This window comes from Mixophyes fleayi, chromosome 2, assembly GCF_038048845.1.
Source record: "Mixophyes fleayi isolate aMixFle1 chromosome 2, aMixFle1.hap1, whole genome shotgun sequence".
Lineage (NCBI taxonomy): Eukaryota > Metazoa > Chordata > Amphibia > Anura > Limnodynastidae > Mixophyes > Mixophyes fleayi.
The window spans coordinates 360,597,637-360,617,667 of record NC_134403.1 but is presented as its reverse complement, the minus strand read 5'-3'; the positions used below and the strand labels follow the sequence as shown (position 1 = coordinate 360,617,667).

Sequence of the window (20,031 nt, the reverse complement as noted above, 5' to 3'; positions counted from 1 at the left end):
ATGTGTGAAGGAGGGCAGGGGGGCTGTTATGTGTGAAGGAGGGCAGAGTGGGGGCTGTTATGTGTGAAGGAGGGCAGGGGGCTGTTATGTGTGATGGAGGGCAGTGGGGGCTGTTATGTGTGATGGAGGGCAGAGTGGGGGCTGTTATGTGTGATGGAGGGCAGGGGGGCTGTTATGTGTGAAGGAGGGCAGGGGGGCTGTTATGTGTGAAGGAGGGCAGTGGGGGCTGTTATGTGTGAAGGAGGGCAGGGGGGCTGTTATGTGTGAAGGAGGGCAGTGGGGGCTGTTATGTGTGAAGGAGGGCAGGGGGGCTGTTATGTGTGAAGGAGGGCAGTGGGGGCTGTTATGTGTGAAGGAGGGCAGGGGGGCTGTTATGTGAGAAAAGAAGACAGGGGAGGGTCTGTTATGTGTGAAGGAGGGCAGGGGGGCTGTTATGTGTGAAGGAGGGCAGGAGGGCTATTATGTGTGAAGGAGGGCAGTGAGGGCTGTTATGTGTTACGAAGGGCATTATTTTAATGTTGGGGCTGGAGCGTGGACTAATTATTAAATGTGGGTGCTATTAATTTAATGCCGGGGTTGGTTTGAGTTTTCTAAATTACATGTACCCATTTTCTTTTCGAAATAGGGCCCCCAACATTCCAGGATCCAGACAAGCAGCAACCAATCTAAAGAAACCAGGAGCCACAGGTAGTGAAAGGAAGAAGAACAGGTAGGAGAGAGCAGGACAGTCTGCCAACTGTCCGGAATCTGGTGGGGCAGCCCCGAATTTGGGCGACTGTCTTGCTAAGTCAGGATTTGGTCTGACAAAAAGGAAAGGTGGGAGGTATGTCCTGCTTCATACTGTACTGCTCGTGGAGGCAAAGCTGCATGTACCTAACAGTAGTACACACAGTTTTGCCTGTGTATTTGTCTAAAATGTATCTAAAATGATAACTCCCTGTCTTAAGACCCCTAGAGCCTTATTCCAGCTCTGGTGATACTTTAGTGGTTGTTGCATTGATTCCATTGCCTGCCTTCTACCATTGCACTGACAATATCATTAAGCACTTGGAATATCTCTCCCCTTCATTTATGCCATTGTCTGCCAACCCTCCCTGCTCTGTTATTAATTCAAACCACCGCCCCCAAATTTAGGGCTCATACCCAATTGTTGCAAAATAAGTGTTTTCTTGCAGATGCTTGAAGCATTTCACCTTTCTGGTGATCACACTGGATAGCCATTTATTATAAGGATTATTTTTAATGCACTTTTTGAAACACACAGTACACATTTTTATATATTAAAGAGAGAAGTTTGGCTGGTAGTTTGCATCTTATAACATCAGGGGAAGATGCAGCAGTGCAGTGAGGTGCTCATATGCTGCTCTATGTTTTGTAATAATTAAACTTATTAAACAAAGTCAGATATGTTTCTATGAAGGGGATATTGGAAGGATGTGTTAATAGGCAACTAAACAAGTTTGAGCACAGAGACATAAACCAGTCGCAGATAATGTAAAATATTCATGTATTTCTATAACACAGGACTGGCAGCTTTTTTTCTCTGCATTGCTTTAGAAATGACCGTCTGTGTCTTAAGTCATCATATCTAGGTTTGCCTGAATGTTACTACAACCAAATTCCAGTAATTCTAAACCCCGCCTACTTTTGTGTTGGCCCCACCCACAGTTGATTTGGTCCCGCCCACATAAGACCACTTCAAGAAGTTTTTCCAGGGCCACTTTAAGTTCCCAATCCGCCCCTGGAGTAGGGTAGGTGTGAAGGTGTATTAGTGTGTAATGAGCGTCTAAAGATTTGAAGGCTGTGGCAAGGTCTGATTGAGTGTGGTAGGGAATTCCATAAGTGGGGAGCAGCACAGGAGAAGTCTTGTAGACAGGAATGAGAGGTGGTTACCAGAGACATGACAAGGTGCAGCTCAGAGGTAGTTTGATATGTGATTTGAAGGTATGTATGAAGGGGTGGTGTTGTTAAGGGCATTGTAGGTGATGGCAGGCCTGGTGCAAAGCTTGTTAGCACCATAGGCAAAATTTCAGCCTCCATCCCTGCTCCCCCAATATCCTCCTCTCAGCCCCTCACAGAAACACTTGGCTTTTGAAAATAAATTAATACAAATTCTGCAATTATTGTTCAGGGACAAACGCAGGATTTCTAGAGAGTTGCCATGCCTCCAGAACGGGCATGACCATCATACAAGGGTAGTGGATATCATTTTAAAGAGTGCTAGGCTGCTCTCCAAACGCTTCCCATCCCCCTTCATATACACGGGCAATGCTGCATGCACTATTAAGGTGCACACAGCTCTCCAGTGTGCAGCAGGACATATCTCCCAATTGACCTTGCAGTGGGAGACACAGTCTTGACTGAGTGCCACAGTCACCCAAAATTGGGACAGTCCCACCAGACTCAGGGTAGTTGACAGACTTTAAAATCCTGCACCCTGAGTATTACAACAAAAAACAGTAACAGAAAATGCCCTAGTGATTGACCATAACTAATACAAAAATAAACATATACAATTGTGTATATATCTTGTAAGTGATCTCTCCTAACGTCTCAAAATGTGCAGTGTTGCAGTAAGCAATAGCTATTAAACATACAAAACAATAATGTTCATGAGAAACCGTGTTATGTTTTGTGAAGGACTCTTCTAGAATCTCTTCTATCACTACAAGTTTTTAAATGGCAACAGTACATCCAATGAGTGATGGTTCTCAGATCTCTACAATCCTGTAGGCGGACTTTCTATCTCATGCCAAAATACAAAAAGTGCTTGAAAATGTTCTCTGATTCTTTTTCAGATTTTCTCCCCCAAACAGTGTATATTAAAAACCCCCAAATAGATGCCTCATGGTGTAATACAGTATGATTAAACTTGCTACCTCTTAAAGTGAAAAGATAAATATATGTGATTCATCTATCAATATGTTGTTGAACCACCTTCATGTGATTTGAGTGTTTAAAGTGGTAAGTCTATTCCTCGCCAGTGACATTTGCATCGCACACCACATATGAATCAGAAATTCTCCCCACATCCCTCTGTGGGTCCACTAACAAGATGTCTCAATAACATATAGGGGTATATTTAATAAACTGCGGGTTTGAAAAAGTGGAGCTGTTGTCTATACCAACCAATCAGATTCTAGCTGTCATTTATTTAGTACATTCTACAAAATAACAGCTAGAATCTGATTGGTTGCTATAGGCAACATCTCCAGTTTTTCAAACCCACATTTTAGTAAAAATACCATCAACCTTGGGCGTGTGTTATCCCCAGCCGCCGATGTGTTTCGATTAAAACAATCTTTATCAAGGTATTCTAAGGATTTTTTTTGTTGTAAATGTTTAAATAAAGATGACACAAAAAGTAAGGATCATTTTTTAGTTAGTAGAATACGGATATTTCTTTTACACCGATAACATTAGTAACTTTTGTTGGTTGGTATTATTTGACCACTGGGGGCATTGTCCTATTAATGCCTTTAAGTAATAATCTCATTTTACTACATCCAAATAAACAATAGGCTAGGTGCGGCTTTCTAAAGGGATTTATTGTGGCTCTGAACATCCTGGACACTTCTAGTAAACTCTGTTGTATGACATTTTATTTGGTGCAATCTGCCTGTGAGCACAAAGAATATATATCTGCGTCCCTCTGCATGTGAATCCTCAAATAGCCCTCAGGTTTGCCTCCCAAAAATACTTTTTTTGTTTTTTTTTTCTAAATAAATTTTTATTGATGCAGAAAATGCAATACAATATATCAAATACAGTCAATGGTCAAACAGATCTATGTTACATATAGAAATGTGTCCAATCAGACATAACCAGCAAACAATATAACCATCTGGTGGAGCCAGCTGTCAAAAATACTTTTTAATAACAACTTTGTACAAATTTTGGACATTTTCCAACAAAAACATCTCAGAACACAAAAAGTGGAACGGGCAGAAGAGGAAAAAACAAACAAATGGATGTAATATAACTGTTAGAGGTGTCCAAAAAGTCAACATATTACCATATAGAGAAGATGTGGAGGGATTAAATATAAGGGTTCATAACTCCAAGCCACTTAATGTAGTGCAGGTTATGGGGTTTTATAGGTTTACTCATTTACTTTATTTTTATTTTTTTTACTGATCGGCAAAAAAAGTGACTTATTTTGTACTGAGCAGTAAATTTACTGATGGTTAGTAAGCGACTGCTCCTCAAAGGCAGGTCCTGATTAGGATAATATACTCGTAGCACACGATGGCCTTCGACGCCAGACTAATACACGGTAGGTTAAAAACTATCTCATCCTTAATTTGAAAGCTGACTTCCTTAACAATACCCCAACACACACCAATGTTCATGTTCCCTTGTTCTTGAAACTCAGTTCTACTTGGTTTTTGAAAAAGGTCACGGCTCTATAGCGGAGTCATGAATAGGCGCCACCGAGTGTGAAAATGTGATGGGGAGGGGGCTATCACACCTGCGCATTCCTTGTCTCTGCTACACGTTTAATCCTCAAGTACCGTCCAAGGATGACCCATTGTCTTCAGGCTTACATTTTCCTTTCATCATCATCATCATCATCACCATTTATTTATATAGCGCCACTAATTCCGCTGCGTTGTACAGAGAACTCACTCACATCAGTCCCTGCCCCATTGGAGCTTACAGTCTAAATTCCCTAACACACACACACGCACAGACAGACAGATCGACTAGGGTCAATTTGTTAGCAGCCAATTAACCTACCAGTATGTTTTTGGAGTGTTGGAGGAAACCGGAGCACCAGGAGGAAACCCACGCAAACACGGGGAGAACATAGAAACTCCTCACAGATAAGGCCATGGTTGGGAATTGAACTCATGACTCCAGTGCTGTAAGGCAGAAGTGCTAACCACTTATTATTATTATTATTATTATTTTTTATTCATTTTATTTATTTTTACTTAGCCTTCATGTCTTCTTTTTACTTTGGAGAACAACTATTCTCTTATATTTTAAAATTAATTTCAGTTTTATACCTCCCCTTGTCACAACTTTGCACACCCAAAGCCCTCACACCCTGGGGCTGCAGCCTAGTCAGCCTATTGGATAATCAGGCCCCCGATCGTGAGTGCAACTTCCATGACAAGTTTTTTCACTACGCCATCGACACCGGTAAATAGGACAGCGTAACGTGTGATTTTAAAGCTTAGAACATCTTTATGAGCAATGTGTCCTAAGCCTGAAAATGACAAATTAAAATGTCGCATTTTTGAAAACAAAACATGTTCCCATCCTCCAGGGAGAGGCTACAATAAGCTGAGGCGAAAATTTGGCCGGTAATTCCAAGCATCTGTATCCTGCCTGAACTCGCAGATCGCTGTGCATTGCCCTCTGTCACACCTGCCTTAGGCAGACATGGGCACATGACATTTTTGAAAAAAAATAAATAATAAATTATATATATATATCTCTCTCCTAGCACGTATCATCAAGAAAAACATCATTGTTTTCAAGCTCTCTTATCTTGGTGCTCCCAAATATCCTGTTTCTTAGAGTAACATTGGCCAGCACCAATAGGACTCTCTTCCTGCCACTAGCTGACTTCATTTCCCGAAGCTAGCACAATCTCATCCGCTCCAAACAACCCCATCAAAGTCTACTTTCTGGTCAGCACGAAGCTATATTAATTATTTTACTAATAATATAGAATCAATAAAACTGATCAGCAGGATGGCAAGTACAATCAAGGTGAGACATCCCTCTTCTCTATGATCTCTCAATAACTTCCTATCACAAAGTTGTACTTTTTGTTTTATACTATTATTATTTTTTTTTTATCAAGAGAGCTAAGTTTGGGTTGGGCAAGTAACACCCCCCACTACCACAATAGAAGGCAACAAGATTTCCTCTGCAACGCTTAGTAAATTTCCTTTTTCCTATTTCAACCATCCGCAAGCTTTAAAACCGTGAATCTCTGCAAAAATTTATTTACTGTATTTTTTTTATTTCATGGTACATGTTGGGGACCTTCTGTACGGCTAATTTTTTTTTTTTTAGTTCATTGATTTTTTTTTCATTTACTTTTTAATCGATACAGTTTATCACACTGTATATTTAGGGATACTAATGTGTTTCGCTGTTAATCGGATGGTGCATGTTGGAGTTTTTATAGAAAGGCATTGGTAAAATAATTATATTGAACAAACGTTTTATTTCTTGAATATTTGGTATCAGAAGATAGTTGTTTTTCAAGTGACTATAAACTAAAGACACTTAATATTCTCCTGGAAATATTAGAAAATTTGGATTTCTTAAGCCTCTTATAGTATGACTATATTGTTTGAAATACAGTATAATATTTTTACATATAGCTTGTATACCGGTAGGTAAACAAAAAAGCTTGTTTTTCTTTTATTCGTCCTTATTTATGCATGTATGATTTAAATTTGTATTAACGCTGTTATATATGTATAGTTTGATGTATTAATATTTTATAAGATAAGTATGAATGAAATGAAAATTTTATATTTCCCATTTGTTGTTTTTTTATCTTGTTACTTTCAAAGAGCTTTGGAATGTTGTATTTCATAGGTGCGGAAAGATTTATTTTTGGGAAGTACAGATAATTGCCTAAAACTTAACCACAATAAACGGTCATTTTTATTTAAAAAAAAAACACAGTAGAAGTTTTTACAGTATTTTGAGGATTTATTGGAAAACATGTCACATTGACATAAAAAAAATATAGATGTAATTGCATTTTATCTCCATTGAGTAGTTATTTAAATATATCTTAATAATATTAGTTACCAAAGATATCAAAAGATACCAAAGTTATAATTTGAGTACTTATTTAAAGATATCTTAATAATATTAGTTACCAAAGATATACGGTTTTGTCAATTGATTTGCACAATTATACACTGCATATTCAATAATGTGTCAGATACTAATGGATAATGATAATATACATTTATTGTGGATGTAATGAGAGGCGGACACAGCCGTTAGTACTTACAGCTGCGTTGAACATCCAGTATATACTTTCAGGAACAATGAGGATGCACAGCATAATATTTATATCGCTTCTCAGTGCCTGGTCGGGCTTGATAAGACATTATAGTGTTCTAAGTTAACAAAAGGATGTGGAAAATGATGCATGTAAGGAGAAAAATGTGTCCAATAAGGGTGAGAAATAGATATAATGGAAGGAATTTTACAGCCAGTTGAGAACCATACAGTGGGTATAAATATAAATAACAGGTAATAGAATAAAATATGGGGTTATTTTTCCATTATTTTAAGGATAATTTACCTACCACTCTCTGCTCAACTTGTGTTCAGAATTCTCCACTTTCATCACTTTAACTATGAGGCGTAATTGAGAACTTCTAATGTTGTTGTATTTCAAGTATATATATATATATATATATATATATATATATATATATATATATACGTCTACTGTGAAAGGTGGTGAGACTTTTAACAAATCCATTGTCACACATAAGTACATTGGCACAATAAGTAGATGTATATATACCCAACGTTTAGTGACTCCTTACATTGTGTCATTTGGAGAGAGGTTGCGTAAGTGATCCCAATGAATTTCTTCCTCATGTCTCAATCTTTTCGACCATGATTGATCCATGAAGCCAGTTTGGTTCCTTGGTCACCATAAGCTGTTATTTGAAGTATCTTTGACAATAAGCTGTATGTGTTGGGAATAATTCTCTCGTGTGAGATTTTGGTTTATGTGTTTTACCTCATTCAAAAATACATTCGTTGATGAACAAGTCAATAGATTAATGAATTAATAAATTAAATTTGGCCTCAGCTATGATGACAAACAACGATCATATGCACGGGGGAAGGGGGGGGGGCTGGCACATATTAGCCTAGGGGACAAGGCTCGACTCAGCGGCCTAATAGGAACATTTAAAAAAAAATAAAAAAATGCACGTGAACCAGCCCAAGGTAGCCCAATAGGGGACCAGCCAGGGGGCACATGCACCCCTAACCCCCGTCCCAGCCAACCACTGATAATATTACAAATGGCATTTTAACTATAAAAAATACAAATTACTGGTATGATTATCTTGTATCATTTTGTTTACAAACTTTTACTGAGTAGCGCAAGATATATTGATGACATATGTAGCATATATTTAAATCCTACTACCAAATAACACAGCTGGCGTATCACATGACTGACGCCGTACGAAAACTGCTGACAGATACCACTGTATATCTATGTAATACCTGCTGAAATATACAATGGGTATATACTGACTTCATTGCATAGCTAACCTACATTTAAGTATTGCTATTGATCAATGGAACTTCTTTAGACTGATTCTTAATATGTAATTTGTGTTTGTTTTATGCCAGAGGGATTAAATATTAAATATAATACATGATGGTATAGGTGGTCATGAAGTCCTAAAAAATATTGCTGGTGTCTTACTTTAATTTAAAAATATTTATTTTATGGGGGGAAGGGGGGGGGGGGCACTTTTAAAATTCCCCGAGTCTTCCCCTTCCTTGACTTCCCCTTCCTTGACTGCTTATCTGCCTTTTAGTCAAACAAGTTCCTAGATTATATATATCGTTTTGAAATATATATCGTTTTGAAATATAATGTATCCAATGTAACTGCTGAGATTAAAGAAATAATAGAGAATGTAAACATTGTATTAAATATGTGATAATGTACACTAAACTGTCAATTATAAATATATTATAAGTCACATACGAGTTCTGGGACCATATAAAAGCACAGGTCATCTCCAAGGTGACGTCTAATATCTGCTATAATTTACAGTGAGGGATGCGTTATTCCTTATAATATTCAAGTGTTCCTAATGATGACATCAGAACTCACTGATTATAAGAGATGACATCAGAACTCACTGATTATAAGAGATGACATCAGAACTCACTGATTATAGTTGATGACATCACAACTCACTGATTATAAGAGATGACATCAGAACTCACTGATTATAAGAGATGACATCAGAACTCACTGATTATAAGAGATGACATCAGAACCCACTGATTATAAGTGATGACATCAGAACTCACTGGTTATAGTTGATGACATCACAACTCACTGATTATAAGAGATGACATCAGAACTCACTGATTATAGTTGATGACATCACAACTCACTGATTATAAGAGATGACATCAGAACTCACTGATTATAAGTGATGACATCAGAACTCACTGATTATAAGAGATGACATCAGAACCCACTGATTATAAGTGATGACATCAGAACTCACTGGTTATAGTTGATGACATCACAACTCACTGATTATAAGAGATGACATCAGCACTCACTGTGTTATATTAAAAACACTTTATAATTTAGCTTAAATAACAGAGAGCTCTGTCAGTCCCTGTCTTTTATCACCATATCCCTGGAGTTTCTTGGTCTGTCATAGTGTTTTCTTGTTCAGTACACCCACCTGTAATAATACATTAAAGTCCTGTGTTCAATACCTATCCAAATGTATGTGTAGATTATTCTTCTTTCCTTCTTGAAATCTCCAATGTAAATAAAAGGGAGGGGTCTTATCACTTGTAAAGGATGATGACTTATGTTGGTTTTCATTTCTTGATTGATAATCATATGTGTTAGTATTGATTTTCCACCAGATTTACAATACTTGAGGCTTAGGGTCATTGTTTTCTGACATATCAAAGATACAAAATATTTAGTTTCTTCAACCATCTTGGAATAATAATATTTGGTATAAACCCAGGCTAGACACAGAGCTGCTACAAAGCATATTTACCTCTATTTCTATAGCAAGATATATTTTAAGAACTATTTTAAAAACACCCTATGGGGTAGATTTATCACACTATCTAACAATGAAAAGTGGAGGTGTTGTCCATATAAACCAATCAGATTCTAGCTATCGTTTATCTCCAACATTCTAGAAAATGACAGCTAGAATCTGATTGGTTGCTATGGGCAACACCTCCACTTTTCCTTTTTATAAGGTGTAATAAATCTACCTCTATAACTTTATCCTTCATCAAATTACATGGTTATATAAATGTCTCACTTTACTGTGTTAACAGTAGCATTAATCTGATCTTGTTTTGCTAAACCACATAGTGGTGCGATATAAAAAGTAAACACAAGACATTTTTCTTAACTCTCTTGGTGTAACGTAAATAAAAGAAACTTATGTTGAACTTTTAAATAAATTAATATATTGGGGCTTATTTAAAAGGTTTGCCCATCTTCAGATTACTTTCATTTATTGTCTGGTTCATGTCTGCCTGCAGCTTTAACTGTTTTCTCTTTCCGGCTTCTGTCTGTGCTTTTCAGCCATGACTTTATTTGATTAGGCAGAGCTGTTTACATTTGTTTCACTGGGCAGGGGCCTAGCAATAGGGTGTGCGGGGGGTGTACAGGCTGGTTTTAATGGGTTACAAGACATTCCTCTTATGCCATGCTATTAAACAGACCCCCTTGATTTATTTTGTTACTAAACTGTTTTCCCACAATCTACCTTCTGTTTGTATTTAACTCGTCCCTTATCTAAATCACCTTTTTGTATTGTTCCTGCTGGTAGTTCTGCCACCTACGGCTCCGTAGGAGAAATGATTGCGCAGTGCAAACTGCCTTGTTTTCTGTTGAGCAGATGTTGCCCTTATAAAGTGCTAACTCATGTGTCTGTGACACTTGCGGTTTGTGGTCATTACGCTGCTCTGTAATATTTCCTCCCCGTGACTGAGGGCAATCATTGTGAGTGCTGTAACTGACCCCCGCCGCAGTCACAGTGCAAAGAGCAGCTGAAAGGATGTCTGCACCTCCAGCAATGGATGCATCTAAACCACTGCAATGCCTGGGGAGAAAGAAGCAACATCGTGCTTTAAGGAGCACACTGTACTTATAGTGCTTAGAGACACTGTAGAATCACTACACGTGTTACACAAATTGTACTTAGATGGGTAGTGTATGGTCTGACACTTGTTAACCAAAATACTATTATTAAAAAAAGTTGTGCAAACTGATTACCCAAAACTTGTATTTGCACAATGGAGCAGGTAGTTAGCAGTTCATGGATTGTCTCCAAAAATGTGGTCTAAATTGTAACAAACTGTTGCAAATTGCAACTGTAGTTTCTACAGTACAAAAGATATGTTAAATATCTAAGTGCCTGTTTCCCACTTGAATCCTCTAAATTGGGATGTTTATTTTACTGCTTTATTCTGACTTCTGAAATACATATTACGGGCCTGATTCATTAAGGTACTTAAATTAAGACGTTTCTTATTTAAGTCTCCTGGACAAAACCATGTTACAATGCAAGGGGTGAAAATTAGTTTTCTGTTTTGCACATAAGTTAAATAGTGTCTGTTTTTTCATGTAGCCAGGGCTGGTGCTAGGGTCCATGGCGCCCTACGCAAAATCGGCGCCCTCCTCCCTCCTCCCTCCTCCCCCCTCACCCCGTCTTTTCTTACCTTGTCTCACCACCGCCGCCTCTCTGCTCCGTCTCCTCCCCTCCACTCACTGACACTAGTGAGTGGAGGGGAGGAGACGGAGCAGAGAGGCGGCGGTGGTGAGCAATAGCCTCTTCCCCACCTCCCCATGCATCTGAATGCTGTGCGGCGGCCGTGACAGGTATGGTCAGCGGTCGCCGCACAGTTTTAAAATTAATTTCCAGTTCTGTGGCGCCCTCCAGGCGCCCTCCAGAGCCCGGCGCCCTAGGCAAGTGCCTAACCTTGCTTAATGGGAGCGCCGGGCCTGCATGTAGCACACAAATACTTGATAGCTTATTTGTACACTGAAATTTAAAGTTGACATTTGTGTGCTACATGATAAGTATTGTATATTAGTATTTAACATATGTGCAAAATAGAAAACTAATTTGGACCCCTTGCATTGTAACATGGTTTTGTCCAGGAGACTTAAATAAGAAACTTCTTAATTTAAGTTCCTTAATGAATAAGGCCTTACCTTCTTAAGTCTAGAGCAACAGGATGATGGTAAGAATTGCACCTAAAATATGAATTGTATCTAACATAGGAATTGTATCTAACATAGGAATTTTATTGTGCATTTGGTCGATTGTGAAAAAAAAAACATTTTTAGGTACAAATCTGGGTAAATGGAAATTTGGGACAAACATGTATTATGTAAATAATATGCAAATATTTATCCAAACATGTAGAATATACATTTGTGATTCCAGCATATTAATAGCATAATAATATATATATATACACATAGTGTACACACGTGAATCAATCTGTTCACCATATTCCATTCATTATTTGATTTGGGATAGAGATTTGAACAAAGATGATTAGTATTTAAGGTGCCAGGACGTGTTTTGTAGCTGGATCCCACCAAACTGCGACCACAGCATAAAATCCTATGATAAAATGTCTGTAGACAGATACTTCCTCTGTCAATTTCCCATGCAGATAACGAGCCAAATCAAGGAGGACCAATAAAGGAAGTGTTTGCAGCTTCCTGTCTAATAGAATTCTGTCCATGACTTGTGATAAAGGTAACTCATCGTGATCACTCTGTGCTAAAACCTAATCGAGGACTGTAAGTGGACACATGATTACCTAATCAGTGGGTAGGGAGGTCTAAAGAAACCCAGTTTTATGTTCCCATATGAAACATAAATGAAGGATTAAAATACTGATAGGCAGAAACAGAAAAGTATACTTTACAATGTAATAATTTAGTGATTAACGCAGGGATAAGTGAGTAATATATTTTAGATTTACAAATTTTAACACAAGGGAAAGCAACTATTTTGCTTGGTCAGCTGAGATAGAAAGAGATGAATTCCTTATAGACAATGGTTAAAGTGGAAATTTAGAAGTGGCGGGATGGAAAATGTAAGTGACTGGAATGTGATAGTGTTACAATGAAGGCAGTGGGAGAAGTGGCGGTATGACATACCACCGTACAGTGTCGGACTGGGGCATGAAGGGCCCACAGGGGGAATACAATGGTAGAGGCCCACCAGAGAGGGTGTGGCCAGCCACTAGAGAGGGTATGGTAAGCCCACGAAGGACAGCTAGCACCAAAGTGTAGTATATAAAGAATGCAGTGTGTACATAAAGAGTACACAGTTGTGACCTGCCCCTTAGATTAGGCAGAACAGTCACCAAAAATCGGGATTGTCCCACTAGAATCAGAACATTTTACAGACTCTCCTGCTCTCTCCTACCTATTCTTGTCACTTTCACCACCTGTGGCTGCTGGGTTCTTTAGTTGCGGCTGGTCTGGATCCTGGAATGTTGGGGGCCCTATTTGGAAAAGAAAATGGGTACATTTAGAAAACTCCTACCAGCCCTTGCGTTAAATCAATAGGACCCACGATCAACACTTAGGCCTTCCTCCAGCCCTAACATTAAAGTAATAGTATTCCCATTTAATACATAAAACGATTTCCCTTCCTCCAAACAACCCCAGCAATAAATTAATAGCATTTACATATAATAAATATACCTATTTCCCGCAACTGCCATTAAATAATTCACATTTAATAAATAGATCTCATGCATCTCAATCTCAGACCTACATTCAATTAATAGCCCCCAAATCACCCCATCTTAAATTAATGGTCCTCACTATAAAATTAAATTGCCCCGCCATCACCCCACAAACAAAATAGCACCCATTAGTTAGCCACCACCTACGACACACACATTACATTGCCACAAGCCCGATGTGCCATCACACACACATTACTGTGCCCCTTCATCACCCTGCTGTGCCTCCTTATGATCACACTGCGCCCTATATGCTTCTTTTGCTCCCCCCTTCTCCTGGCCCCCTTCATCACCCTGTGCCATGCTACTTTTGCCCCCCTTCACACTCTGCCATGCTGCTTTGCCACCCTTCACACTCTGCCATGCTGCTTTTGCCCCTCTTCGCACTCTTCCATGCTGCCCCCTTACTTCCGCTCCTTCACTTACCTTTTCTATCGGCTTCTTTCTTCTCTTCTCATTTCTTCTCTTCTTGCCTTCTATCTTCTTTCTTGCTTTCTCCTCTTTGTGTCTCTCCTCTCTGAATGCCGGGCGTGACACGATGACGTCACGCCCAACATTCAGTGCGAAGAGAGGAGAGAGGAGGGGCATCGGCGTCGCAAAGACGTGAGTATTTTTTTTAAAGTACCCGCTCCCCCCACCAATGAAAAGGGGAGCCTTCAGGTTTTGGGTCCTCCCGGGGGAGACCCCGGTTCATGGGCTGGCCAGTCCGACCATGCCACCGTATACCTCCCATATATAAATACATATATATATATATATATATATATATATACATAATGTAAGTGACTGGAATGCGATAGTGTTACAATGAAGGCAGTAGGAGAGGTGGCTGTGTGACATACTCCCGTATACCCCCCCACTTCCACCACTGCTCTTATAGAGCCAGTAGCCCACTCCAGAGTCCTGGGACTTGGCATTTACAGTAATGTAACAATAGGTGTAGCAGCCGTTACGTGGCCCAAAACGTTATGTGGGCCAGGGCAGGTGGCATAATAAGGCAGCGCCAGGGGCGAGGCGAGAATCTTGTCTCAGGCGGCAGCAAGAAACTAAGATCTCACCTTGGCTTCTAGTCCATAAGATACCTCTCTCCCCCTCCCGTGTGCTCTGGTCACCGGACGCTCTGCAATTGTGCTGTGACTGACAGCTTGAGAGTAACAGGGACAGTGGGGGGGGGGGGGGGGTGAGTATTCTCCTTGTCCTACCTCAACTCCAGTCACCCTCTCAGTCACCAGTGATAGGGGCAGCAGGGTACAAGAACCAGCTCAGGTGGCAGAAGGGGAAGGAGGGAGGGGCAGGCAAGTAATAAGGGGCAGAATTGAGAGAACTGGAGGACAACTGAAGCATCCATGAACAAAGCAGGTGAGATGCCGATTATAATGTAATGGGGGTAGGACTCATATCATTTATATCTGTGTCCAGGTGACTTTATCTGTATATTAATCCACAAGCCATCTGCATTCCATATAAAGCAAACCAAACCTGCAAATGCCACTTATATGAGTAATTATACCAGGATACAATCCTATCCTGTAACTCACCCATTATCTGTTTCACATTAGTATTCATCAGTGAATCATGTCACATTTTGTATATTGTATTTACATTTACATTTTGATGTGGTTCTGGCACAGTTTACTGCAAATCGTTCATGTATTGTCATCATTGTGATTTCTCAAACCAAAACTGGCCCATTGTACTGTTCAGATTTCACAGCATATGAATACACACATAAATATATAAGATGACGCCTGTATTTACAGCTAAAGCTGCTTCCCGGGGACATGGAAACAATGTTTCCCAATACTCTTGTGTCTCTATAAGTTGTTCAGAACACGGCACTTCTCTGACCGGAAAACACTGGTGTGACATCAGCAATATTGCGTTTACCAAGAGGAAAGAATGAGGTGTTTGATAGAGTGAACAATCTTCACGTCATGTGATTTCCATCCAGTACATATAACAAATGAGGGAAGGTGGGGGGGGGGGGGGGGGGCATTACCTAAATCAGAATGCCAGCTCACTGGCACTTGTTGTCCTTTTCCCATAATGCAAGCTGTCCATCGCTCAATCGAATAATCAATCAATGCATAAGCAGATACTTGATGCCTGGGGCATCATGACCGTTATTTTGACTCTGCCCACAATGAGGCAATTGCATAATTTCGAGACATAATGATATGATTTGCAGTGAATTGCGTCATGGAGACCCCCATCCCGCCCACTTTGCTAGTAAGTGGTAACAATGCGGGAGAATGGCCCGCTCACCCGAGAGTCTGGAAGACCTACTCGAAAGTCGGGAGTTTCCCAGACATTCTGAGAGTGGACCATCAAGCATGTATAGAGCTCTACTAAAGTGCCATGGATGGACTGATTATTCCCACGCTGATAGCTAGGGGATAGATAAGGGTCTAATTAATTAAGAAGGGGTTGCAGAGCATAATTAAGATGACATAGGGCTCCAGGCAAGATCTATCTATCTATCTATCTATCTATCTATCTATCTATCTATCTATATATAGGAGCTGCCAGTTTGTAATGCATACTCATCACAGACTAGCAGCCTTTTGCGGTTAAACTATCTTGGTAAATGAAATGAGTGCTTGCTTGGTACTATTAAGTGTTAACCTTTGGAGAATGTGCAAATTGTGTGATCAAAATGTTTTTTGTGGGCCATTTATGACTGGACCGCGGATGGCTAATTAGTGAGTCTTTTTTCTATAGCAGCACAGTGCACTATTAGCTTTAGTCCCCAAAGAGCAATACTTGGAGGCTTTTCCGTGATTTTGCACCTTTTTCCCACGGTCTGTCCGCTGTTAATTTTGTGCTTTCAAAATGCAATGGGGCGCAAAGCAAAATAAAAAAAACAGTAGTCAAAAGTCAGGTGATATTGGTCTAGCACTTTTAAAGTGCAAGGAACACCCCCGGGGAACGTGGCTGAGGGGCAGATTCAATTAGACGTGAAGTGTCTTGCGATCATTCCGGAGACAGTTTGCGGGGGATACTATCCCCATAGAGGTGCGAGGAAAAATGGATATTTCTACCATAGTGACGGTAAAAGTGCGCAGCCGCGATGTTCCTTAGAATCTGCCCCTATTCCCCAAGGTGGTGTGACTGCTATCACTTTATGTATGCACAGCCGCAACACCTTGCCCTGACTCAGGGGCGGACCCAGACATTTGTCCTACCCCGGGCGATTTTAGGGGGGCCGACTTAGGCCCCGCCCCCTTTCTGTGTTCTAAGGCTGCCGGCGGCTGCACAGTATGTGCAGGTCCGTTCAGCAGTGAAAGTGTGCTGTCCCGCCGCTCTGATTGTGTTTAAAACACAATCAGAGCAGCGGGACAGCACACTTTCACTGCTGAACGGATCTGCACAGTGTGCAGCTGTCGGCAGCAAGCCCCTGGTAGGGGGGGCGATCGCACCGATCGCCCCCCCCCCCCCCCTGTATCCGCCACTGCCCTGACTTAGACCAGGGGTAAAGTTAGGGGGTATGTCTTCGAGCTGGTATTAAAAGTCAGTGTGAATAAGATCAGCGATGGCACGCAGATTGTGGAAGACTTGCTAGTTTGCCGCACACAAATAACACCATAATCTGCCCAGATCCAACCACCGTCCAGAGCAAAAACAAAACAACTAAGCCACGAAAAGAGCAAGTTTGCGACGTGTCTTTTTTTTCTGTTTTGGCGCCAAATGGTGCAAAACTACAAACTTAGTGAATATACTGATTAGCATTTTTCCAAAAGTCACAAGACAGCCACCAACAGCAACTATGGCCAATTGAAATAGAAGCATTGATAAGCCAAAGTAAAGTTGGTGTTAAATGTGGTAAATTTAACAAACTTTTGCAGCTGTTGCAGAATTGTCCTTCGTTCCTGAGATCAAAGCTGAAAATTTCCGCTTTTCCGTTGCCTTATTATATAACCTTATTATATAAGACTGAAAAGTCTTTGACGCAAATCTGTGCTGTGACCTAACACCTTGCACAACTAGTCATATGACCCTTAGCGTGTCACATACGGTGCCAGCAGTCTTGGATGGAATTGTCATGCACATTATGCAGCATCCAAAGAGCGAGCTTAGTGCACAGACTGCTTTATCTCATGCTGCCAGATATTTGACCGCATTCCAAAAATACTTATCATTTAACACAGCAAGACCTTCACGTTTTACTATAAATCATAAAACTCGGTCATAGTTTAATTGTTGGACACGGCTGCAGTAGAACTCGTTTTTTTCTGATAGCTGATAAGTGTTTGAGCCCCAGCAAGGAAAATTTCCTAGTTATTTAATTATGTTATAAAAACAGTACCAAATATCCAAGTAACAACAATGGAAGCCGCCATTTTGTGAGTGTAATAGTTTTTTTTAATTAAAATGCATCCTCTCAATTTTACTGTGTTAAGTTTATTTTGTTTGCTTTAACTTGGACTCAAAGAGGAGATACCCAACACGTTTCTCAATATCAGTCAATATCCTTAGCCACTCAGTTACTCTTCACCATCGTAGGGATACAGCTACATGACTTGCAGTCTGTGAGTTGACAATAAAGCAGGGATATCACGCATTTCGTGCTTCAGTGATGTCATTGATTCTAAGTGAATTGATAGGCTGCATTCTTATATCCATGGGTACCGCCCACAAAATGGCTAACTCCACTGTGTATAGACTGCAGCCTGCACATCAAAAGATGTTTTTTTTTAAGAGGTAAAATAATCTGTTACGACCACTGTGGGCAAAATAATAGTAAAACATATAATAAGATGTTTATGTCGATATCAATTAATGTAATTTAACTTATGTGCTGCAAATAGTTATTTTCGTTATAATTATTACTTTACAGTTCAGACTCTGCATACTATTTATTTAGCTCCTTTCTGTTATGTCTGTTAGATTTTATATATATATATATTATTCTTTTGCTCCTAGGAATTTTGTTGGTTTTGAAAACAAATTCTAGTCCAAGACAATGTTCAGCTGCTCGGGGGTGTGGCTGTGAGCAATGGTGTAAATGTGAAATTCTCAGCCAATAGGGAAAATCCCACAGGAAGATTGCTATTGGCTTTCGGTTCTTCATTCATAAACTGCTCTGAGCCTCAGCTTTTTAGAACACATAGTTAGAAAGATCTAATTAACTGAGGTTTATATAGTACCAATGGGCATATTCATAATAAAGACTATCTAGGGTATAAATAAATAATAATAATAATAGGTGTCCCCTCACTCTGATGATTTAAGAGATAAATAAGGCTAATACGCTGGTATTTTATGAAAATAAAGGAAAAGTTGAAATTAATTTTATTATTTTACTCACGCATTTCTATCGAGATGCTTTGCGCAAAATAAATTGTGCAGTGCGTTCGCAAAGTCTATAATTAGTAAGTGACCTTAATTCTTCATCTGTAGGAAAAAATAATCTAGGAGTTGCAGAATTATCTTCCTTGCTATAAATAAAGATATGTCTAAAGGTAACTCTTACCTCCCAGCTCCCAGTTTTTAAAGGTTAAAGCAGCGTGGGTGTGGTTTGGGCGAATCAGACTTGGCCAAGTGAGTCCTGATTTTCCAACGTTACAAAGTGCAATCCTAATAGTTATACACATAAAAACAAAGTATGCTGGATGTTTGCTGCAGAAGGGATGGGTATTACAGTATTCCGGTAGATCAGTGAAGGGCAACCTGATACACTTCAGGGGCCGCCCAACATTCAATAGGGACCCACATTACCCTTAATCTCATTAATAAATGAAACAATACATTTAATGAAAGAAAAAGACACCTATCGGTCATAGTATCAGCAGATATTTTAATGCAATATAATCAAGTGTTACAAACTATAACAAACAAATCTGACAATAAAGCAGGAAGGAGCTGGGGCCACAAGTGAAGGCCCGGTGGGCACCTTTTACCCATCACTGGATCACGGATGGTCTTCAAGTTGTTCCTACGCTCTGCTCTTGGAAGGTGTGAAACGCGTCTGTCTGTGTATAAAGGTGTAAATGTCACATCAATGTTCAACCTTCTACCACTTTAGAACCACCTCTTTTGTTAAATTAAAGTTTTAGTGGTTCTGTTAAAAAAAACTCATTTATGATTTAAATGTGACAATTGTGTGTTTGAGGTTTTTTTTTCTTTGCTACATTGGTCAACGTGCAACTAGGAATGAGCTTGTCGACATGAAACTGGAAGTGCAAGATATGCCTCATTAGTATAGAATGAGATCTGGGGGGTAAATGTATCAAGCTGAGAGATTTCTGGCGGGTTTGAAAAGTGGAGATGTTGCCTATAGCAACCAATCAGATTCTAGCTGTCATTTTGTAGAATGTACCAAATAAATGATAGCTAGAATCTGATTGGTTTTTCAATCCCACCGGAAAACTCTCAACTTGATACATCTACCCCCTGATCTTACCCATCCCTGAGCTTGTGCAGAAAGGAGCATCACTAAAAATGCACCCCCTCCATCCCTTTTCCTGATTCCAATATTACAAAGTGAACTCTCGATTTTGTACTGCTCCA

The 20,031-nt window shown here is 39.8% G+C and overlaps 1 protein-coding gene across 2 annotated transcripts in view; it reads left to right on the top strand.

Moving 5' to 3' along the window:
• Positions 1-20,031, top strand: part of ERG (ETS transcription factor ERG) — a 214,650-nt gene that overhangs the window by 122,412 nt on the left and 72,207 nt on the right. Inside the window, exon 1 of one of the 2 annotated variants that reach the window (XM_075197250.1) lies at positions 5,484-5,724. The exons of the other annotated variant lie outside the window; for it this stretch is intronic. Coding sequence (XP_075053351.1) covers positions 5,707-5,724 — 18 coding nt within the window. The 5' untranslated portion in view covers positions 5,484-5,706. Of the gene's footprint in view, positions 1-5,483; positions 5,725-20,031 lie in introns of those variants that run through there. 2 annotated transcript variants of the gene reach the window in all.